This window comes from Hoplias malabaricus, chromosome 10 (assembly GCF_029633855.1).
Source record: "Hoplias malabaricus isolate fHopMal1 chromosome 10, fHopMal1.hap1, whole genome shotgun sequence".
Classification (NCBI taxonomy): domain Eukaryota; kingdom Metazoa; phylum Chordata; class Actinopteri; order Characiformes; family Erythrinidae; genus Hoplias; species Hoplias malabaricus.
The window spans coordinates 25573228-25596961 of NC_089809.1; the positions used below are offsets into that span (position 1 = coordinate 25573228).

At 35.7% G+C, this 23734-nt stretch overlaps 2 protein-coding genes across 8 annotated transcripts; one reads left to right on the forward strand and one right to left on the reverse strand.

The window, feature by feature from the left end:
• Positions 1-723: 723 nt before the first annotated feature.
• abcd3a (ATP-binding cassette, sub-family D (ALD), member 3a) lies at positions 724-9880 on the reverse strand. 2 transcript variants are annotated; one of them, XM_066683383.1, is made up of 23 exons: positions 9742-9880; positions 9239-9275; positions 9048-9146; positions 8299-8387; positions 7638-7707; positions 7076-7173; positions 6847-6970; positions 6664-6720; positions 6429-6571; positions 6030-6099; positions 5106-5175; positions 4892-4989; positions 4550-4641; positions 3843-3934; positions 3701-3767; positions 3479-3542; positions 3293-3370; positions 3022-3087; positions 2850-2939; positions 2595-2714; positions 2142-2246; positions 1953-2009; positions 724-1841 (listed from the first exon to the last, which is right to left on the reverse strand). In XM_066683383.1, the coding sequence occupies exons 1-23, from the start codon at positions 9849-9851 to the stop codon at positions 1764-1766; spliced, it is 1974 nt and encodes a 657-aa protein (XP_066539480.1). In that variant the 5' UTR covers positions 9852-9880; the 3' UTR covers positions 724-1763. The 2 variants fall into 2 exon arrangements, with proteins under 2 accessions (XP_066539480.1, XP_066539479.1); XM_066683382.1 differs by having other exon boundaries at positions 3701-3773.
• Positions 9881-11304: 1424 nt separating this feature from the next.
• fam168b (family with sequence similarity 168 member B) lies at positions 11305-23555 on the forward strand. 6 transcript variants are annotated; one of them, XM_066683259.1, is made up of 7 exons: positions 11305-11472; positions 12809-12894; positions 13038-13121; positions 15350-15492; positions 15613-15793; positions 22169-22293; positions 22409-23554. In XM_066683259.1, exons 2-6 carry the CDS (start codon positions 12825-12827, stop codon positions 22279-22281), a joined length of 591 nt encoding a protein of 196 aa, XP_066539356.1. In that variant the 5' UTR covers positions 11305-11472; positions 12809-12824; the 3' UTR covers positions 22282-22293; positions 22409-23554. The 6 variants fall into 6 exon arrangements, with proteins under 6 accessions (XP_066539356.1, XP_066539354.1, XP_066539355.1 ...); XM_066683257.1 differs by having other exon boundaries at positions 11342-11472; positions 15616-15793; positions 22409-23555; XM_066683258.1 differs by having other exon boundaries at positions 11342-11472; positions 15398-15492; positions 22409-23555.
• The last annotated feature ends 179 nt before the right edge of the window (positions 23556-23734 follow it).

The following is a 23734-nucleotide window of genomic DNA, read 5'->3' on the forward strand; positions in this document are numbered from 1 at the left end:
TGCATTTCACGTGACTAGTGTCACATTATGAAATTATCACTGTTAACAAAACCTGGAAAACCTATTACAACTTTTGAACTGTTATTACCTTTATGACGTCATGTAACAGAATACAATGATTTGCATATTTTAAAAATCCAACAGATTCAATTACTACAGTGACAGTCTATAATACTGGCAGCAACATTCTTCACAAAAAAATAAAGCAAAGGTCTTACTGAAGGACAAGGGTAGAGGCTCTTCACTGGTTCCCTTTTTAATGATTGATAAACCTGGAAAAGCAGTCCATGGTCACCGAAGTGCAAATGTGTGTAAAAATGATGATAGTCTCAGGCAGCAGCCTTTAACCCAGTAAGAACAAGGAAAGGCGGGCCCTTGACAAGAGGCCGGTATCTTCAGTGAGGTAATATTGTGCCAAAAGATATGCTACTGACCCATGATACCATTTCTATCATGGAAGCAGTAACAGAATAATGGCTCTCAGCAGACAAGTAAAATGTTAAACAAAAATCAATCATTTAGTTAAGACGGGGAAGGGGGTGGGTGCAGGGAATCAAAGGAATGTTTAATCTGAACACCCCCACCAAACATATTTAACACAGGTATCTTATCATCCCAATTTTATCATTATCATGCTGACTGACCTAATCAAGGGTCATGGTAACTTTTCATCTGAACCTTGAGTAAAAAGTTAAAAATCAAAGCATAACACAATTCCAGAATTTAGATTTTCTTTTAATGAAAAAGCATGGGTGAGTTTATTGCAGGTCCATGGACTCTTACATTTAGTGCTGTGTTACCACAGTCATCTGTGTACAAAACCAGATAAGTATATAGATCTGCTTTTTTTTTCTTAACTTGTTGCACAGTAGCATAGAGAAATGTTACATTTTGCTCAGAACAAAACAAAAATGCATTTAGGCAGGCATTAGATCATTACAGAAACATCATTTCAGCATGTATCATTACAGTATGTTTAACAAGGCTTTCTGGTTTGCAAATCAGTGCAATCCGCTCCACATCTATTTACAATCAAAACTGGGAAACTAGGGAATCAAATATCCATTCAGTTCTGTGATATTTCTGCTCAGACACTCCTATATGGTGCGTGTGAGCTTTTAAACCAGAAAACCATTATGGACTCCAACCCCCATAAAGGTCCTCACCCCTAATTGTACCACCAAAGACAAATATACTACTACAAAAACTGCATCAAAGCACAGGGCCATACAATTGACCCGCCATCAACCACTACAGTAAGTACTAAGGCCACTTAGTAGCTTAACATTATCACAAAGAATAGTGTACCTGGGGTCAAAGGCATTGTTAGTACTCTACCACTAAATATCCCCAGAATTCAGGACTAAACACCACAGTTCAGTCCACTGGCGTTGATTTCATGTATAGAACCCTAAAGCCTAATTCCTGTTCTGTGATTTCACCTATTAACACGATTTAGTTCACTATAAGATGTGAACATATTTCACTGGGATTAGCCCATTCACTATTCTTATTAGTGGCTGTCCAGTAAATTGGACCACACTTTAAAGTACAAATTATACAATTATACAATCATGGAAGACAAAATTGTAGTGTTAACAGTTATTTAAACATAGCATCTTTTTAAACAAACGGAAAGGTTACAAGTGATTAAAAACAATTCTATTTTCAACTGCCGACTGACTCTTGAAGTGCAGTATTACTATGCCTCCCAGCTAGAGGGGTGTGCATGTGTGGTAAATGCATTGTGGGTAAATGCATTTCTATGACCCAAACTCCACTGTTTCAGCTGTGATAGGTTTGAACTCATAGTTCCCTCTTCCATCCATGTGTAGATAATACTGTAGAAAACATAAAACAATCAAATATTTTCACAATGACAACTCTGAAGAATAAATAATAAAGTGGCTTTTTTCCCTCCCCAAAGATCCTAACAGGAAAATTAATCTCACCTCATGGTGTTTCCAAAGGGACTTTCTGTGGGATACTGTGAAGAGAGTGATGCCCACCTGCCAAGAGTAGATTAAATTAGATTAGATTAGATAAGACAGAATACGTTGCCACTAAATAAATGTATGAATCAATACATTTGAATCCTTTGATCAAGAGCAGTTCACAATTTCTTAAAAAGCCTTTGTTACCTTCCTGCAGTGACTGTAGATGTAATCCTCTACATCCACACTCACAGCACTGGTGCACTCATCCAGAATGGCAAACTGAGGCTTGTGGTAAAACAAACGAGCCATCTGCCACAAAAACAAATATATATTCATTGAGAACATAAAATGCATCAAGTCAGACAACCTGGGTAGGTTTTTGTTATTGTACCAGTTTCACAACGGCTTGCCCGTAAAGGGCATGCAAAAACTACAGTTGTAGGCCATTTTGCAACACAGTCCATTTTCCTTTCAAACTATGTTTTTCTTGTTCACACTGAGTGATGAAATCTACCTGACACTCATGCAACAGGGAACCTACTTATTTACTATATTTTTAGATACTAACCATGATACGGTCCAATTGTAACTGTAGTTTTAGTTAAGTCACATGTGTTTGATTAGTCAAATACTTCTGCCTATTCTTTGTACCCTTACCGCCATCCTCTGCTTTTCTCCACCACTAAGAACATCCATCCAGTCCTGTACAGCATCCCAAGAACCCTCCCTATCCAGAATATGTCCCAATTGCACGTTATCCAGGTATTCCTTCAGCACCTGTTACAGAAAATTACTGTTTATTACAAATACAAACACATTTATAATAATAATAATAAATAAATAAATGAATAAATAAAAATCACAAAAAATGAGGCATTCATTTGTTCTGATTGGTTTCATGTTCTCTGGTACCTGATCTGAAATCCCTTTCTTCTTCTGATCCTCAAAGGTCTCAGGATAGATCACTTGATCCCTCAGTGAGCCAAGTGTCATGTAAGGCCTCTAAACATTTGAACAGATAAGAAATATTTATTAATATATTCATAGAAATATTCTTAGTCTATATAGAAATTGTGCTCCTCACCTGAGGGACATAGAAAAGCTTCCCTCTCACAGGTTTTGTCAAGCTCCCACCAAAAAGGGGCCAGAGCTAAAAAAAAAAAAAAAGGGAGGGGGGGGGGATATCTTCATTACATACAAACATCAAAGCATAATAACAAGCAATGAATAACTGATTTTTAAAATGTTTTTAACATGAGTTACACTAGTGTATGATGCAACTAAGCCACACTATTAATTACAGGCTAATGCAGCACTTATTTCTGAGATGCATATTTCAGAAACTGAAGGTTTACCTCTCCGAGTACTCTGAACAGTGAGCTTTTCCCACAGCCGTTGGGCCCACACACCAAAACATTGGTGCCAGATTTCACCTTTGTAGACATACACACAAAATCTTAGTAGGAACTTATGTTATTTAATCAGTGTTGTACACTATCACAGGAAATATATACACAAGATATTTAAAACTCAAATCCTACCTCAAAACTAAGGTCTCTTATCAAAATGTCTCCATTGGGTGTTGCCAAAGGTGTATGTTCAAATCTGAAGGAGGGGGGGTGGGGGGCAGGGGGCAAAAAAAAACAAAAACAAAAAAACACTACATATTACAGCTGACAAACCAACTACTTTCTTTAAGGAATCTGAAAGTGTAAAACTTTCATAAATGAATACATCTTTTAATTAAAAAATATCATACATACTTAATGATATTGTCCATGTTGATGATTTTCCCACTTCCAGGCACCAAGGTCAGTTTTTCTAAGGCATCTGTTTCTGGAAATATGAATAATGAGACCCAAATTCTGACCAACTCTTTAATCTTTAAAACAGATTAGAGCTCACCTTTCTCTGACTGAGAGACCATGGTGCGCTCATATTTCCCAGAATTTAGCTCTTTTAGGACCTTCATGAGCTCTGTGATGCGGGCAGTAAACCTGGAGGGGGGTTGAAGAAGAAACTGTATGAAAAGATTTAAAATGGTAGGTTTAAGTACACATTTATTTATCACACAGAGAGAAGTGAGAGGAAGAATATAGTCTGCCTTTGCTTTACTCAATTCTGTTATTTAGTTCTATTTTGCAGTTTTCTGCACTTTTATGTACATGAAGTGAAAAGGCATAGAAAAACATTTATTTTAATTCATAGTATTATATACTGTGCTAAATAATTGATTAATTTATTAAGTAGTCCGTAAATATATTAAGTAGTTAATATTCTGTATTTCTTCAATATGCAATAGGAGATTTCAGGGTTGCTTTGGCATTTTTCAATTAGAACATAGTCATTTCTATTTCAGTGCTGAGCAGTCCTCTTCATAGAGGAATTCAAATAAGATTACACTTCTTTATAACAGCTTCTAGGAACCATTAGCATACCTAGACGAAGTAATACTTTAAGCAGCCACAGATTTGTGCTTTTTAACCAAAGGGTAGCCTAAACTGAACATATGGTCACTGATGGAGTAGAATGTTATGTGCTTAGTGTACATTCAGTACAAAGAATCCAAATTGGCAATTATTGACATAAAAATAATAAATCACAAACTTTACCCCGAGAGCCTTGTCATTTCTCGGCCAGCAAGCACAATCCTGCCCAGGGCCTGAGACATGCGCAGAAGCATGCGACCACTCTGGTAGTAATCCTAAAGGCAAAGAAAATTAGACTGAAATTGGTACTTTACTGTTATTACATGAGCATGCAAGCTATTTGTTTGCTAAGACTTTAAAATGTACAGGGTTTTTAAGGGAGATGATATTTTTGTAGCCAAGTCAAAAATGCACATACATTCTGCATTAGGGGAGTTAGTGGAACTTATAGGGGATGTAGCATTAATTTTTCTGTTAATGAAATTACTTTAACAGTGTGTAAAGCTTTAACCAATAATAACTCACTTCCAGCAGTTCAGAATGTGTGCTGTGCAGGTGCCGTGGATGGGTCAGGTTCAGAAATGGCCGACTCACAACCAGATATCCAACAACTGTAGCCAAGTCTACAAATGAGGAAAAAAATAGATGATCAACTAAAAACTTTTTAATAATTTGTTTTATTCCTTGCAGATTATTTTGTAAACATATTTTTGACGTGTGTTAATAACAAGCAACTTACACTTGGCAATGATGCTGTCTACCATGCCCATGGAGAACCGGAAACAGATGAAATTGTGCAAGTGGTCAACCTGAGGGCAAAGTACATTACAGCAATTACAACTCTGCAGTAATGTTGTCAGTGCAATGTTAGAGTTCAACATTTTAACTCCATCTGGTGATATGTTTCTGAAGGTCTGTTATGCAACCCCAGCAAAAATACTGGATTCACTGCACTAAGAGGATGTTTAAAAAACATAAAATAAAAATCACAGACATGACACAATTTTTGTTTAATAGCAGAAAATCTTAATCAAATTTAAATAAAGTAGCTTGAATTATTTGAGGCTTTACTAATGAAAAAATTTGCACATCAATTTGGTTCAAATGTTCCCAAATAGCAACTGACCAATCAACTTTACAATATTCATAGTTAGAAGCATAGTTATGGACCAATTTTTCTTTTTTCATTTCCTCGATAGAGTTTTAGATGTTTGTTGACCTTGTCACTGAGTTGATAAACCTTTCCAAAAAAAAGGCTTGCACCAAATTCTATACATAGCTGGGAACAAGCTAAATCAACTCCAAGTTGGTTCTCATTCAATTAATTCTATAATAATTTCCAATGTTTTAACTGGTAACCACGTGTTTTTTCATTAACCATGTGTGAAAACGTCTTAAGATCTCTAAGCAATCTCTTTCAATTGCTGACAAATTTGCATTTTCAGATTTGTTCTAGTGTTGGTTTTAGGAATGCAAGGTGATTCCCTCATTTTCCTCCACTTGATCTGAAAGTAAATTGCATTGATTAAAACATATTTACTGCTATATCCATGGTCTCGTTATTTGCTATGAAGTAAAAAAAAAAGCTGGGTGAACGTTCTTTAAGTGTGGTGAATTCATATTTTTTGACAGGGGTATTAAAAGCACATATGGCAATTCTCACCAGCTTCTTGAATGTAGTATGGATGGTCTGTTTTTCCCTCACATTTCCATTATAGAAGGCAATCTCCTCACTAAGGGACCCATAGAGAGAAAGAATGAAATTACCATGCAAATGCTTTTTTCTGTGAATTTATACATTATACACCATATTGTTTGTTTATGGATGTTTGAGTGTGGTAAAACATTCTCATATGCCAGGTCTAGGCTGTGGTCATTTGTGTGCTGAAAATATTGCTCCAATATAAGAATACATGGACAGTGGTCCCGTAATACTGACTATGCACAATCAGTAATTTTACACATGCATATGGAAGGTGTACCTGACAAAATTGCCAACGATTGTATGGATCTCAAAGTAACATATTCTCCCATTATGATTTTCAGTACTCGATAACTTCACCTGTTTGTGATGAGCCGAGAGTTGACGTATCTGTACTCTCCTTCATACTTCTGCTCAGTCACAGTCATCTTCCCAATGGGTCTCCTCAATCTCGTCAGAAACAGTCCTGAGATCAGCAGGTAGGCCATCATAGAAGCAGGACCCTAAGGAATAGGAATGACCTCATATAAGGTCACTGTTTGAAATACATTAATAGAAGTCCTCCAGAACTGCATATAAAATTAATTAACCTTACCTGTGCTCCAATAGCAGTTGTCAGCTTGAAGATATACAGGCCAATGTCAAGAAGAGGCTGAAAGGAGGTAAAATAATATATTCAAGAAGAAAAAAGAAAAAGAAAACACTGCAAAATAGTTTCAGCAATCTTAAATACAAATAGAATTATTAAAAACAAAGCATCCTAAAATGTATGTTATACCTTGCTGAGATTTGAGTATAGGTCCACCACACTGTTGCAGAATTTTTCCACATCCTGAGTGAGCAGCTGATCGGCATTGGCAATGCGGTTGTCCAGGTTTCCCATCTTGTAGTAGGTGTATCCCCTTAAACATTAAAAGCAAGTGATTAGAAATCTGACAATGGAACCTAGGAGGAAGACAAGACCTGATATAAAAAGCTGACAAAGTAGAGCTCTTCACTGTTCTTACTTCAGGTACTCATCATAGAGATGTTTCGTGAGTCTTTCACGGAAGCAGAGCTTCAGCTCATTTAGGCCGAACTTCAGGAAATTGTTCACTAGGGCAATCTGGAAGGGGGCAACATGCTCATTACTTTATTTCACACACACAACAGAAAAAAATTAAAACCTTCTACTAAATGGAAATTGATTACATGGAAAATAAGCATATTAATGATAGCTCACATACACCTATATAGATGTTCAAGCATGGTTTATCTAGGTTATTAAGATTTATATTATGAAAAATGTACACTACTTCAGCTAAGTTTACACGACACAATTGTTATGATGGCATCAGAGGGGGTGAAAAAAATATTAAGTACATATTAAGGAAGTAACCACAGAGACAATGCCTTAATTTTATTTTGCCATTGGAAATTAGTATAATTGTTAAAAATAGGTTACTGTTATGTGTAAATAGCTTATCATCAGGCCTCCTCTGACATCCATTATAAAAACATTACACTACAATTCCAACTAAAATACTGAAAAATGTACATATCGTATTAGTACTTTAAAAAGACACTTACAACTGGCATGACTCTCATAAAGTTGAACAAATACTTCTTGAAATCTTTTGTGGAGCGACCAATAATCGCACTGTAAACCACAACATGCACAAAAATAAAGAGCAAGCAAGGTCAGCAAGACATGAAAAAGAACAAGGTGAACATCTGCTATGGTGACACCTGCATGAAAAGAAAAATAATGCTGCAAAACTCTTGTCAGCATAACAAATATAAATAACATATCCAAACATGCAAGGACATGTTGTTTGAGAGTAATACCAGAAAGTACATCAGAGGAGTTCTTGATTTTAGTGATGGAAATCAGTATGGCTGTTATTAGTTTATTAAATTTTAAGTAATGTAAGCAGCGTTCTGATTTGTAGCTTAGTCAAATCCACAAATGGACGCATCTAATATGTCAATATCACATATTTACACACGTATTAGTCTGAAATCTTTTCACAGCAAATGAAAATCGCATGGTCAGACATTACCCCAGGTATGACTGTAATGTAGGAATAAAAGTGCCTTTTGAATAGTTTCATATCTCTGCAAATAATACCACTGTGAAAGATTAAAAAATATATATGTTCAATGCTTGTTCATATATTTAGTATGGGAGTATGACAAATATATTGGACATTTTTCTTGAACGTGCTGAAAATAAACATCAGAATCCAACCTTTCAATCATGGTGCCATTCTGGATCATCCAAACATCACAATACGTTCGGGCCACAAGCATCACTGCAATCAAGATCAGGTACCAGGTCTATGAGGCAGAAATCACAGATGGTGAATTTCAAATCTACAGTGTAAACTGGTTAGGACATAGTAGCCTATTCAATATAGATGGAGGCCGAAGTTGCAAACAATGTCTGATAAAATGTACATTCCTTTATGGCCGTAGAACAAACATACACAACAATTCCATAATTATTTGTGGTATATATTAGGCTAAAAGAGTGGCATGGCGGTGCAGCATGTAGTGTCACTGTGACAATGATCCAGGGACCTGGAGGTTGTGGGTTTGAGTCCCCCTCCGGGTGACTCGAGGAGTTTGGAGTGTTCGCCCCCTCTGAAAACCTCTGTTTTCATTTTTAGCTTTAAATTCATTTACCCACTGTAGGCAATACTAGAGCAAGTATAAAAGTGATGCACTTAATGCTTCTTGACCTATGCCCCCATTACCATATCAACAGCTCAATGTCAACATAATGAGATAAAGAACAGAAGATGTTCTTGTGAAGCTGTATATAATTTGTTCTGTCCTTCCTTTTACTTAGGTACTTATTATTGCTTGGATGTTTGTCAAGGCACTGAAATGGTCAGGTGCCTTGAGTAAAGCTGTTGGTTGTTGCATTGTCATTCAATCATTCATTTCTTGCAAATAAAAACGTAATAAAATATCATACTGTTTTGAACTTCTTACCTCTTTGGAGAAAAGTTTTGGCACCATGATACTGAGGATTTTTGAAATCCGAACAAAAAACGCTTTATCAACAGCTGCCCGGTCTTTCTTAACCTCTTTCTGTTAATGTGAAGAACACAGAATGAAACAACAGTTTAGTTGCAGCTAATTCGCAAATAATGAATTAGATTATTATTTTACATTTCACTTACTTCATTGTTTAAGAGACCTTCTGGTGACCCCTTTTTGCTATTGAACAAAAATAAGAAAATATCAGACATTTATTTTAATCCAAATAATTTTGCTATACATGTGTAAGTCAGATCCAAATATGAACAGCATTTTTAAATGACAGCTGTAATAATAAGTCCAGTATGGCTGTAATTTAACTTGTGGTCCTAGTGCTTTGGGCCTTGACCATGAACAAAGTCTACTGTGTGGCACTGAATGAATGTGGAGCTCCACAATGGTGACACTACACGTCACATATTAAATATGACTAATCTACCAGTGTTTATGAAGACGTGCTCGTTTGTTGTTTTGCTAAGCACTTCACCGGTTCACTTCATGACAGCCTGTGTAATTCAGGGTCAAGTGTGTCAGCTAGGTAAGGTTAGCTAGCTGAGCCTGAGTTTAACAGCGCCAAAACGTGGCGCTAAACGTTTTACGAGCCTTAATGACAAACGCAGGAACAACGCTGCTAAAAGTATTTCACCTGTTCAGTCGCGCGGACGTCCGTCTTCGTTTAAGCAGATATAAAATAAGCAGGATACCGCCGGCTATTGAGGAGTTCTTTGCTGTCAAGTATTTACTGACGACCGCCATGTTTCCCCCCGCGAGTCGGCGCACCGGTAGGAAACAGCAGCGCGTATGAATGTGTGTGTGTGTGTATGAGAGAGAGAGAGAGAGAGAGAGAGAGAGAGAGAGAGAGAGAGAGAGAGAGAGAGAGAGAGTGTGTGTGTGTGTGGTTATCTTGCAGCGGTGGAGTTAAAGCTATACAGCTATACACGAGACAAACAGGTGCGAGTAAGGTGTACTCACTGTGGACACATATTCTAGACTCAATGCTGGGTTTTTGGTTTTCAAATCTAAAAGTTCCAGCATTGTGGTGCATTCTCTAATATCTCAGTTTAATATTTTTGATAAGTTTGAGAGGTTTGTGATGCAGAATTGACTATCTGGCATAATAAACCACAATATCTACACAGCAATGTCCCAACATTTAGTGTAAAGATTTCCCAGAATAGCAGCTATATGGGTTATTTCTGCAGAAAGGAGGGAACACTGTTCCTTATTAATTCCCTTAATTTCAGAAGAAAACCATTATGAAATCTAAAATTTCAATCTGCTGCACTAATATAATCAAATTATGATTTAAAATAAAACAGGATTCAAAATCAGCACTAGGAAAAAATAGCTCTAACTGAGTCTTTCTCAATCCACTTTGCACTGGATGATCACTGAAAATGTGGCTCAACCTGTGGGTCACGTGGAGTGAGTTTAGAAAGAGCACTTTACTCATAGGTATACCAAACCTGGTTTTGCCTGCTCCCAACACGTGATCTATATTCACCTTATAAAATAGGTGTGTCAAAGCAGAAAGCATGCTAGGGGTGAACAACTCCAGATACATAGCTGGTGGGTTGACTGTCCAGCACAGCTGGGTAGTTTCCCTACACAAACACATAGGCTAAACCTTAAAATGTACAGATTAAATAACGAAACCACTGGCTGTCCAGGACCACCCTGCAGTAAAATAAAGTGGACTGCTCTAACACCTAATCTAGAACAGTTTTCAGAATGATATGAACAGCCCATCACAAACAAGCCAGCTGTATCATACTACCCTGATACAAATAGTCAAAGCCTTCACTTCACCTGAATATTACAGCCAGGTGGTTTAAAAATTGAACCTGTGTAGAGGAGGAAAAGACAAACCTGTTTAACAAGAGGGACTGGGAACCCTTGTTGAACATGAGCCCCTGACCTCTAGAACATTTTGGATGTTCCTATTCTCACAGCTGACAGCTTTAATGTGCTGTCAAAAACTCCACTCTGTTCCATAAAAGAATGGTTTGTAATGTTGGGGCTATTTTAACTGCTGCTCCAGCTCATCAGATTATTGCAGGATTGTGTGCCCAAGACACACAATGGAGTTAATACCCTATATTAATTTGTTCTCACGAGACTGTCAGTATCAACTTGATACAACTTATGATCTACACAGATCCTCGTTACAGCGGTTGTCTGAACACGAGGCGGCGCTGCGTCTTCTCTCCGGGCCGCGGGCTCCTGTGCTGGATGCGGATGTGACGCAGGGCGTTGAGTGCGCAGCGTTCGTGGCGGAGAAACGGAGAAGTACAACGTCGCCGCACATCATCTTATCTCCGCACACAGCTCATAAACACAGAGAGAAAGAGGGATACAGACACAAGGAGAGAGAGGCGTAAGTGATCAGTAACGCCGCTGCCACCTCGAGATCTTGTCAGACTTGACTGTTCTGAGCTGTTCTCGCTGTTATTTCTGCTACTGTTAATGTTGTCGGGAGGTGGATGTAATGCAGCTGTGAATGGGAGATCATTGGTGGGAGAGGAGGAGGAGGAGGAGGAGGAGGAGGAGGAGGAGAGAGAGTGTGATGGAACAGCACACAGCGGCCTAGTTACTGACACTGCGAGACGCAGCGTGTTGAGAGTTTGTTTTCACTAATTAACCTCAGGTCGGAGAGAAACAGTGGGCCTAGACAAAGTTCTACTCTTGGTCGACGTGCGCTGTGAAATATTAATCCGCGGCCAATGAAGAGCGGCATCGGTTTAGTCGTGAGAAAGAGATGAGGCTGAACTTGGGTCTTTATTCGCCAGTTTCATATTCGAATTGTTTGTTCCACCTTAAATAATACTGTACTGTATACTCTGAATTTTCCGTTCCACCTTAAATGCGACAGCATCCACTTTCAGGCGTTCATTGGCTGAAGCGAACTCATTCGAATATTCCTTTCCGTTACTGCCAATTGCTGCTGCATAATATAAGGTGGAACTAAAAAAAATTAAATGAGAATCGGGCGCAAAAAGGCATAGCATGAGCTTTAAAGAGCTCAGGCTAATTGTTGGAAGTTTAGCTCGCTATATAATAAGCGGCATGTTGAAGGAGCGTTAACATTCATTTTTCATATAGCAATGCTAAAGTTTCAGCACTTATTTATTGTTTAAGTGAAAATAGATTTCCACATTACTTACAGTGAAAAAAACGTAAACATGGCACTTAGGGTGTCTCAGTACAATGTTTTGTTTAATTAGAAGTAAACATATACATAAATATATATATATGTACACATCTGTCAGATAAAATTGCTAACAGTATTTCAGTGTCCAGAGAGAGATGTAGAAAATCGACAAAACGTTCTGCCAGACTTCAATCTAGTGATACACTTTATTACACATGATGTTATTTCTGCTACTGAGTTACTACACTAATATTGTTATTTCTTTATAATTCTAATCTAGATGGAAGAAGTCTTTCTCTCTCTCACTCTGTCTTATTTCATTATTGTTTTTAATAATCTTGTTTTGGGCACTCTTGTTTTTTTGTGTTGTCCTCTAATATGCAGGTCTGGAAAACATTGTCCTGATTATATTTAGTTATTTAACTCCCTGCTCCCTTTTAATACATACTGCAAATTAAATTGCCTGTAGTGATTAAAAAAAATTCTTATTGTAAGTGATATCTCCCCAGTGGTTGTGACATTTCAGGAAAAGGCATTGATGGTTTTGTGTATTGTTTTTAAGGAACAGATTCAACACCATGAACCCTGTTTACAGCCCTGCACCTACAGGGGTTCCTTATGCCAACCCTAAAGGAATAGGATACCCAGGTAAACACTGAAGAGAACTCTGTACATTAAAGGGATTCCTGTAGAATACATGTTTTGTAGGTGTGAATGCTATGCCCTTTCTTATTTTTACCAGCTTCTTAATTTAAATGATTAGACCTGTCTTGTGTTATTTGCAATTGCAGCTGGTTTTCCTGTTGGTTATGCAGCAGCTGCTCCTGCATACTCTCCTAACGTGTACCCTGGAGCTAACCCAGCTTTTCCAACAGGTAAGAGAAGCTTATGTCTCCTAAAATAGTTTTTAGCAACATCTTATGCCCAGTCCCGTGTAATTTAAGGCTTCAACCAGTTTGTATCATAGGAGCAAGGTTTAAATAATACAGGTTTCACTATCAAGAATCGTTGAGCTTCTGCGTAAAGAGATACAAAATATAATCTGTCTAATTTGTCTCAGCAATTTTTTCTCAAAAGTTTATTTGATAATGGGAAAAAACTATAGCAGCCAATGCCAGACATTTTAATGGAAATTGTTTTCTAAAGTGGTATAATTGCATTTGGAACAGCCATAATTGCAAAGATTGTTCCACACTAAAGGAATGTGTCTGGTCAAAACATAAATAAAACCAGAACACAATGATTGATTTGCAAATAATTTAAATCATGTAATTAATTTAAAATAGTATAAACACAATATTTAATATATTAAAAACTGAGGAAAAAACATGGAACATGTTCAGAAGGAACATGAACAGAAACATTAGTCAAAACCATTGTCTTTATAAACAATTAATCACTGCATCAACACCTACAAGTTAAAACTCACAAATGCAGTGAAAGGATTTTTCTATTAATTTGATAGACAGAAATACTGTCTTGTCTGGGCCTGAGTTTTTGTAAAGTGTGATCTTGGCTAAAGAGGAGTGAGACCATCTGGCACACTGTTCAAAAGCCAGCTTGCATGATTCTATGGGGGGCCTTAGTTCACAAGACATAAATGATGTGCACATCTGTGGTGGCACAGTTTTGGAGGAAAATGCTGCCATCTAGCCAATGTCTTTTTCAGTAAGACAACTTCCAATCCACATTCTGCATGGATTGCAGTGAGGGTTCTTGGCAAAAGATTACAGGTGCTGAAATAGTACAGACCTGTGATTCACTGAATACAATTTGTATTTTATGAAACATGAAATACCTTAGAATGGAGACCCGAGCAGATGTGCAACTGAAAGCCTATAACAAGCAAGAATGGGCAATATTTTCACTTTTTTACAGCAGTTGGTCTCCTCAGTTCCCAAACATTGAGTGATATTAAAAGAAGAGATATTGCAACACAGTGGTAACCATGTCAATGAGGCAGATTCTTTTGGAATGTGTTGCTGTCGTCAAGTATAAAATGGGCAGATTTGTGTATTAAATAAATAAATGAATGAAAAATATCTTTCTCTGTTTGAACAATTGAAATTTAGTTTTTATAGGATTTTCAATTAACTTGACTGTTATATGATTTGCACATCATTGCATTTTGTTTTATCCACAATTTGCACAGCATCCAAATTGTTTTATTATTTTTTTTAAAAACATGGCACATATTTTTAGATCTTCAGGGTTATGATGCTGACATTAACTAGTTTGGAAAATGACAGAGCTGTGATCACACAGGCCTTACACCTGAATGAATCAATTAAAAAACCTAACGGTGTTTCATAATTTATTAACCTGTGTTTTAGCTGCTATAGTTATTCATGCTAACATTTTCTTTAATTACTATTGAACATTAGCCTTACAAAATCAAATATTTAAATTACCTTTTTAAATGAATTCATATATATTTTTTTAAAAGATCTTTGTACTTTCCTTATAGAGTTTCTTAAAAGCAACCAGCAAAGGTTCTCTATAAATAAACTTCCCTGGTAGTACTCTCAAGCCCTTGCTGTATGTAACTTCCTGTGTGTAACAAGTTTGTTTCACAACGAGACCAAATTACTGTTTGTTGTCTCAATTATGAGGTTGTGAAAGCAGCCTATTTCGAAAGGGTTTCTTCATGCATTGTGTTTTAGGACACAGACTAATTTCAGTCCTAAGTATAAGGCCACTTAGACAATATATGGACCATTTATTAACACAGAATTACTTAAAGGAATATATAGATAATATTTGTACAATTACAGCTTCAGAGTCATTGTGTTACTTCATTGGCTTGTAATGGGGAGAACAGGGCCTTTGTTGTTGCTACTGTAGGATCAGCACTACAGAAACTGCACTATGTAACTCTTGGAGGAGGGTAGGGACCGTCCCCCCCACCCCCCACAGTTCACTTTGAGTTCATGATAAAGTTGTAAAAGCAAATTACACTGCATGTGTGAGCGCAGGATCAAAATACCAGATCTTACATACTGTTTAATTCACTGCTGAGCTATTTGCTTTTATTGTGTGAGTATGTTTACTTTATCACAATGTGTTAAAGTGGGTGTTTAACGCTTGTTTTGCAATTTTCTAGGTTATAGTCCAGGTACACCATTCAAAATGTCCTGCTCCCCAACAACAGGTGCTGTCCCCCCTTACTCCTCATCACCCAATCCTTACCCTGCTGCTGTGTACCCTGTGAGGAGCTCCTATCCTCAGCAGAATCCTTATGCTCAAGTAAGTGTCTAAAAATGATAGGAATTTCTATGGTTTGTGTTCTTATAGAAGTCTTCTTTTTTTATCCATGAACAAGTAGATCCCACAGTTCATATAAAACATGAGTTTTCTTCTTCACAGCAGCAAGGCACTTATTACACACAGCCCCTCTATGCGGCCCCGCCCCATGTAATTCATCATACTACAGTGGTTCAGCCCAATGGCATGCCAGCTGCTATTTATGCTCCCCCTATCCCTCCTCCTCGTCCAAATGGAGTCACCATGGGAATGGTAGCAGGCACTACTATGGCAATGTCCGCTGGTAAGTAAGAAAGCTTAATGCAGTAATATCATTAATATCATATTAATATAATTCAAAATATCACTACAGCAATGTTATGCAAGAAAAGTAGCTGTTGGTAATAATTTAATCAAAACACCCATGGATAAAACCCCAGTGGTGTCAATCAGTTAAACATAATGTCTTTCATCACAACAAAAGTACTGGTTCCTCCTTGTAGTTTTGGGAGGGAGATACAACATTAATATGTAGAGTGGTATGCTGGATGTTTATAATTTGTTTGTTAGAATCTCAACATTTACGGAGTGTCAGGGAGAAAAAGTTTCAGGGAGAGCTTTAGCATAAACCATTAAGAAGCTCGGAAGCATTAATTTAAAAAATGAAGGCTACTGCAGTGCAGCACATGCACCTCCATATTCTAGTTTCAACAACTTTATAAGATAAATGTGTAGATGAAAGGAAGTAGGAGAAAACATGCTGAACATCTCACAGCCAGTGCGTCTTTGTCAGAGAGAAATAAGAGGGCTAAGAGATTCAGAGTCAATTAAGAGATTTAATCAAGAACGATTGTAATCAAAAAATATTTTTATATAGTTTCTTCATGATTTGCTAGCTCTCCAGTCTGTTTGCACACGGGAAACTGGTGTCAGTTAAAAATAAATAAAAAGAAATAATGGTCAGACATGCTAGGCTTCCTCTGTCTTTGCTCATGGCAGAAATACGGCAAAGAGCCCTCCAAATGTTGAAAATCTTGAAAGGAGACAAGGTCATTGTTTTTTTCCTACTCGATAGGTGGGTAAAATGCACTTATTTTTGCTGTTTCAGATTATTTAGGTTGGAACCCACTCTAAATTCAGGAGAAAATAAATAGACCAAAATGCTACAATACGAAAAATACAAATGAGTCTTTATGGTAATTCAAACAGTGAACAAAACCTTACAGACAAGTTCAACTTCAGCCACATACAAACAAGTCGTTTTTCTCCTCAAACATACTGTTCCACCTTAAAATACACTAAGCTTACAAATGTGAACATATCAGACAGAACTTCAGTTTACTTTAATCGTAGACGTTTATTTTAATACATGTTTTAGCAAATATATAATGTCATCTAACTTCTGAACTCAGCAGTAGCATTTATGTGATTGTTACTGAATAAAACTGCTAATATATCAGGCTCTGTAAAAAAAAAAAAAAAAAAAAAAGTGAATTAGAATAGAAATATGTAGCTGAAAATTTTCCAGATTAATCATGTGCATTAACACATTTATGTTGACATCACTGATGAAGCTATATTTCTGAATTTTTACTTTTAGGCACTGACAAAATTAAAATGAAAGCTTTTTGTCATTTCATTTACAAAACTATTTCATGGTCAAATCCAAATTGTAAAAGCTGGATAATAAGAGTCAAAATTTAAATGAAATGCATTTAGCTTTTCCTTTTCAATTGCAGAATGCAAATAAGGGGGCAATATTTAAATGAAAAATGTAAAATAAAAGTCAGAGTGACAGTTTTTCAGCTCTGTAGGTGTTTACACTGACGAATAGAAAATGAAAACGAAAAGTGCCACCTACAGCCGATTTCATTTTTCATTTTCAGGCTGAACAACATGCAAATATATGCTGATTAGCACTGGGTGGAGTGGGCAGGGCTACCCTTCCTGCTTCTCATATAACCCCCTCAAAGCTGCATGGTCACAGCAGTTAGCCGCAAGGGTCTACCTCACCGAGCCGTAGTGGGTCTGCTTCACCCAGCGTTAAGTGTTTTGGAATGTCCATAGTGCAATACTCTGCACTCTTTCTCTCTTGCAAGTAGAAGTAGCGTTTGCTCGCTGGGTGAAGCAGAAGCAGAACCCCAGGTAATGTTGCCAACCGTTTCGTAAAATACGGAATCGTATGTGGACAGTAAAATACGTGTTCCATATTAAACCGATACTGGGCACATTTTGTTCCATATTTCTGAGGTTAGACTGTTATTTGTTTGAGAAACAAGTTTCTCTCCCTCAGTCGGAGGGAGGGGCAGATACTACACGGCCCCCAAACGTAAAATGCGCTTCTCATAGTTTTTTTTTTATTTATTTTTTTTTTTTTTCTCCCCCCCAAGTTTTTATTCATTACACTCCAGGTTATTGATGTCAGTCATTTTAATTAAGCCAATGAGCAGCCAGGCTTAATATGGCAAGCCGTTTTAACGTTAAATCATGCGATTGGATTTACATTATAAATATCTGCAATTCATTTATGACTAGACACAATTATAAATTGAGATATCTCTAATTATATTTTGACTAGGCAAAGTAACAGTCTGAGATATCTTTAATTACATTTTGACTATGATTATAGTCAAATTTTGACATACACTTTGTAAATGATGTCAAATTTACCATTGAGTTCAGTGGAAGCTCCATTTCAAGATATCTGAAATTAATTATTGACTTAAGCTTTCATTTCATCTTAAACTTTCATTTCAGGTATCTACAATAAAATTATGATTTCATTTAATTAATTAAGTAAGTAAATAAGTAATTAAGTAAGAAAATATTACATTCCTGATATCAGACATTCAATCTTCACTAGTGACAATTGAAATTGTACTAGTAAGGTTTAAACTCTTTTACTAGTAACAACAAAATTTTCATGTGTAAGTCTTGATATCAAGAAAAAATAATTTAAATATATTTTAAGATATCTGAAACTAAATTGTAGATATCTTGAATGAAAATAATGACTAGTCAAAACTATGGCAAGTTGTTTTAAAACCGTGGGAGGAAACCGGAGAACCCAGCGGAAACCCATGTGGACATGGGGAGAACACACCAAACTCCTCGCAGACCTGGAGCGGGACTTCAGCCCACAACCTCCAGGTCCCTGGAGCTGGAATTTAGTTTTAGATATCTTAAATTCATTTTAATGGGGGAAACATTTTTACTAGTAAAAAATCAATTCTTGACTTACAAAATGTAATTTTCACAAGTAACAATTTAATTCTTGATATCAAAAATTCAATTTTCACTAGTAAATATTAATTTTTTGATACAAAGAATTGATTTTTTTTACTGGTGAGAATGTAATGCTTGATATCAAATAATACATTTTTACTAGTAAGATTTCAATTTCCACTACTAATAAATTTATTTATACTAGTAAGAATTAAATTTATAAAAATTAATTAAATTAAATTAACTAAAAATTAATTTATGTTACATTTTTACAAGTAAAAATACCAACTATAATCTTTACTAGTGATTTTTTTTTTACTAGTAATCTCACAGGTAAAATCTATGAAATTACATGTGAAATGTATAATTTTACTAAAAATAATATTTTCACTAGTAAAATTTCAATTCTTGATATCAGAAAATTAATTTTCACTAGTAAAAATTCAATTCTAAAATTTTATTTTTACTAGAGAAAATTTATATTCTGATATCAGAAATTCAATTTTAACGAGACAATTGAAATCTTATTAGTAAGATTTAAATTCTTACTAGTCAACATAGCTTATTTTCTAGTAACATTTGAATTTTCACATGTGTAAATTGGATTCTTGTTATCAAGAAAAAAAAAGATTTAAACCTAAAACCGCTTGCCATTGAAGTCGATTGTAAATTTGACGTCATTTACACCAGTCAAAATGTGATTAATTATATCTCAATTTGTTATTTCGCCTAGTCAAAATATAATTAGAGATATCTTAATTTAGAATTGTGTAGTCATAAATGAATTGCAGATATCTATAATGTAAATCCTGTTGCACGATTTAATGTCAAAATGGCTTGCCGTAGTAGAGGAGAGTACATGACAGGTAAAATGAAACCGCAGAAAGTATGCGACCTTGCAAAGACGACCTTGCAAAGATCGCGAAGGTGTTCTGACTTTTGGCCTTTAGCTGTCATTCAGTCTGGCAGCCAATGGAGGCAGAGTTCCTCCTACGGTTGTTTTGCAGGATCTGAGAGCAGCAGGTAAGAGCTGAAACACTGGGATCTAATGTTAGCACAGTGTCCTGGGGAAACACATTCTCCATGTGATTAAATTAACAGACTCTTAAAATAAATAATTAAATATAGAAAAATAATTACATTACTATCATAGAGAATAAAGACCAATTAGATCATTAGGCTTGTGTGATTCCATTGGGGGGGAAATAGATTCCAAACTAGGTTCCTCAACATACACCACAGACTCACACAACATATTGAAAACAAAATGTAATCTTGTGCTCCAAAGTAGATTGTTATGGGTGCATAAACCAGAAAGAATGAATAAAGATGAAGTAAAAATTACTGCCCACATATTCCTAAAAAGAGCTCCCATTCCTGACCCCATGTTCCTTATTTTGATAATGTATTTTTAAATAAAAATACATTCACAAAGAATAAGAAACAGAAAAACTGTCTGTCTTTTTATTTTTCTCAAACCATCGTCAAGGCAACTCGAGGCTTGTCTATACAAAGCGCTCACTTTTTATTTATTTATTTATTTTATTTATATAAACGCTTGCTGTTGTAAGTTTACTGATTTCGGAGATGATAGTTAGCAGGATGGCTTTAGAACCACACTCTGAAACAATTGCATGGCAAGAAGGTATTTCGCATTGTTATTACATAAATTTACATATATTGTTCCCATATGTGTTTGTGTGTGTGTATGTATGTATACACACACACATTTCTTGCCAGCATGAGTAACACTTAACTGGCTTTGAATGGTAATTAGATTAGATTAGATTCAACTTTATTGTCATTGTGCAGAGTACAAGTACAGGGCAAATGAAATGTAGTTACAGGGCAAATGAAATGAATACTGATGCACGTAGAAATACTGGTTAAATTTTACTGTACAAAATATAAATAAATTAATATCCAATTCTTGCTTTGTTGCGGGAACTATTCCACTGTCCTTAAACAGAGGGACCCCTTAGCTATCAACTCATTTTGCTAAAATACATATAAACAAATGGACAAGATACATAATTATATAAAATAAGCAATGCATGTTTTGCATCAATACAGTGATGTTTGAAATGAAAATTATCACCATTTTAGTCCAATTTATTATTGCATGCAATTAGTGATCTAGTAACAGAGACATTAATGCTCAAATGTCATGGGTTTCTGATTCTCTCTGTTCTAAAGCAGATGTTGTGCTGTAATAAATAAACTTAATGTTGCCTATACATGCACTCAGATTTGATGGCTTGACCGTCAATTTCCAAAGCGCGGACAGAAATGTCTGAAGAAGATAGTCTCATTCTTGCCATGTGTACAATTCTTTCAGACTGTGGTTCTAAAACCATCATGCTAACTAACAGCTCTGAAAACTGTAAACCTACTAGAGCACGTATTAAAAAATGAGTGACTACTTTGTATTTATGCACCTTTTGCATTTATGCATCAAGTTGTCTTGATGACGGTTTGAGAAACTTCAGTTTGAGAAAAATAAAAACATGGACCATATTTTATTCTTTGTGAATTTGTTTAGGTTTCAAAAAAAAAATTGTTTGCTCTATCTAATCTAATCTGTTTTTAGAATGAAAATAGACTGATCATAATGTATACAGGTGGTCAAGTTATTTAATTTCATTATTATTATGGTATTTGCATTTTCATTTTATTGTCATTTCAGTTTTAATTTTGGCAGGATTCATCTCCCAAAAACATCCAACATCTTTTGTCACATTGTTTTGAATTTTCTATTTAAAGGGGTTTTATAAGCCCTTCCGTTACTTTTGTTCACAACTCCTTGTTGGGCCAGATTTGCTTTCTGTTAGCTAAGTCCAACAGCCTTATGAGGGTCTGTAAGCACTCCCTTTAAGTGCACACTAATTGGTATTTGTTAACTTGTGCTTATGATTAGTAAATTTTTTAATTCTTTTGCAAATTACTAGGTGATTCCATCATTATATTCTTCTACCTTATCCTGTACCTGAATTTATATGTTTTGTATTTTTATATTTGTGTATGCAGTGTTCCATTTATCTTATCTAGTTCAGTTTAATATCTTAATTCTTGTGATGTGTTTTGTGTTTTACTGTTGTGCTTGTTTCATGATCCATATTGTAAAATTTCTCATAATACCAGGCCAAAACATTGATAATTTTTATTATGATTTTTTTTTTTAGCAAACTTGAATAAAATCCTATTCTAATAATTTAAATATTGATTCAAATGTGTTTAAAACCTGTGAATGACAAACCATTCTGTTAAAGTGAGAGCATACCCACACCAGCAGACTTAAATATACAATTTTGTTTAGCATGCCACACCTAAGTTTCTTTATTGTTAGAACCTAGTATGTTCTCTTCTATTCCCCATAGTTAATTTATGTTGACTGCCTTGGACTGTAATTGTAAAGTGATTCCTACTTTGTATGACTTTTGTGTCTTCTTCACAGGGACTTTATTAACGACTCACTCCCCAACTCCTGTAGCTCCTCACCCTGTCACAGTGCCCACATATCGGCCCCCAGGCACACCCACTTACAGCTATGTGCCCCCACAGTGGTGAACAAATGACACTGTAAGTACAAATACATTTCACAGTCCAACAAGACACACACTAAGCATGTAAATATATGTCAATTAGACACTTGAAGAGTTTTTTTTCAATAATGGATATTTCCTTTTTTCCCCAGGTCAGAAAATGGTAGATATGCATTCGCACAGCCCAGTATTTTACAGCTACAGTCGGGCTGATGCCACATGTGTTTCCAGCCAGTCGTTCTTCCTTCCAAGCATAATGTGAATCTGAAGTCAGTTGACAGAGGAAAGAAAATTATGGAATGGGAATGAGAACTTTTCCATTCAGACTACACTTGTTAGCATTACTTGTGTTCTTACAGCATATCTCATCTGAAGACTAGCTCTTCATGCAGACTTGTGTTTTGTGGACTGTCTTGCAGTTTTTATAGCATTTAACTCTTAAAGTGGTAAAAAGAGAAGGGAGGTGGGATTAATTTGCATTTGGAACATGTTGAATTGAATGCATGTATATACTGATAATAATGCTAGCTGAATCTACCTGCCCTAATTGATGAAAAATCATCAAAAGTTTAACAAAAGCAAGATCCAAAGGATTAGGGTGATAGCAGTAACTACACATTTCAAATGCAGTGTCTTTACTATTATTTCATAGAACATATAAATTGCATTTTCAATGGAAAGTTTTTTTAATTCTTACATTTCATTTATTATAATTTTATTAGTGTCACTGATGCGTTTCTATCAATATAAGTGTTGCTCTACTGCCACTTTGTATTTGGAGGTGGGGTTGGGTATGTTTGATTTAGTGCCTCAAATACACATGCCATTTCTGTTCGGATTAGATTTTCATTCCTCATGCTCTCGCTACAGATAATTGTTGCACATATTTGCCTGTGTGTGTGTATAGATTGGTTGGTTGAGCTGCTGAACAACCCAATGTATTGGTGCTGAGAGCATGCCAGAACAATTTTTTTTATTATTATTATTGTTTTTTTTTTTTTGTTTTTTTTTTAAGTTTGGACACCTAAACGGTCTCAAAGAATGATCATTGCTAACATGTTTTAAAATGTAAAATTGATTAATGTGGTCAATTTATAGCTCAGACTTATTTGATAACACTACTGAATATATAGTAACTTATGAGTCATTTGGTAAGGAACCTGAAAAGAATCTTCTATTGCTTGTTACCTCAAGGTTGCATCATTACTGACTGAATTACATTGTGTTTTTACTTATTCATATATATATATATATATATATATATATATATATATATATAGCCTATGTCACCTTGGTTAAAGAATGTTTTGTAATGTTTTTTGTGTTTTTGTTTTGTATTTTCAAGAAAGACCAAAAATAAATACAATAATGTACAATGTCTTCTATTCTAATTTGTTTTTAAGAAGGTGAATTTCTTGAGATTATTCAGAAAACTGAACAAATGAAAAGAAACATCCAATAACGATGTTTTATCTATG

What these genes read in the sequence shown, in the direction of transcription:
- abcd3a (XM_066683382.1), bottom strand. Translation starts at nt 9,851, where the DNA reads ATGGCGGTCGTCAGTAAATACTTGACAGCAAAGAACTCCTCAATAGCC. An exon ending in CAACTGCTATTGGAGCACAG is followed by an intron (nt 6,572 to 6,663) that starts GTAAGGTTAATT and finishes CCTATTCCTTAG; the next exon opens with GGTCCTGCTTCTATGATGGC. An exon ending in GAGAAAAGCAGAGGATGGCG is followed by an intron (nt 2,247 to 2,594) that starts GTAAGGGTACAA and finishes TTTTTGTGGCAG; the next exon opens with ATGGCTCGTTTGTTTTACCA.
- fam168b (XM_066683259.1), top strand. Translation starts at nt 12,825, where the DNA reads ATGAACCCTGTTTACAGCCCTGCACCTACAGGGGTTCCTTATGCCAAC. An exon ending in TAACCCAGCTTTTCCAACAG is followed by an intron (nt 13,122 to 15,349) that starts GTAAGAGAAGCT and finishes GCAATTTTCTAG; the next exon opens with GTTATAGTCCAGGTACACCA. An exon ending in TACTATGGCAATGTCCGCTG is followed by an intron (nt 15,794 to 22,168) that starts GTAAGTAAGAAA and finishes TCTTCTTCACAG; the next exon opens with GGACTTTATTAACGACTCAC.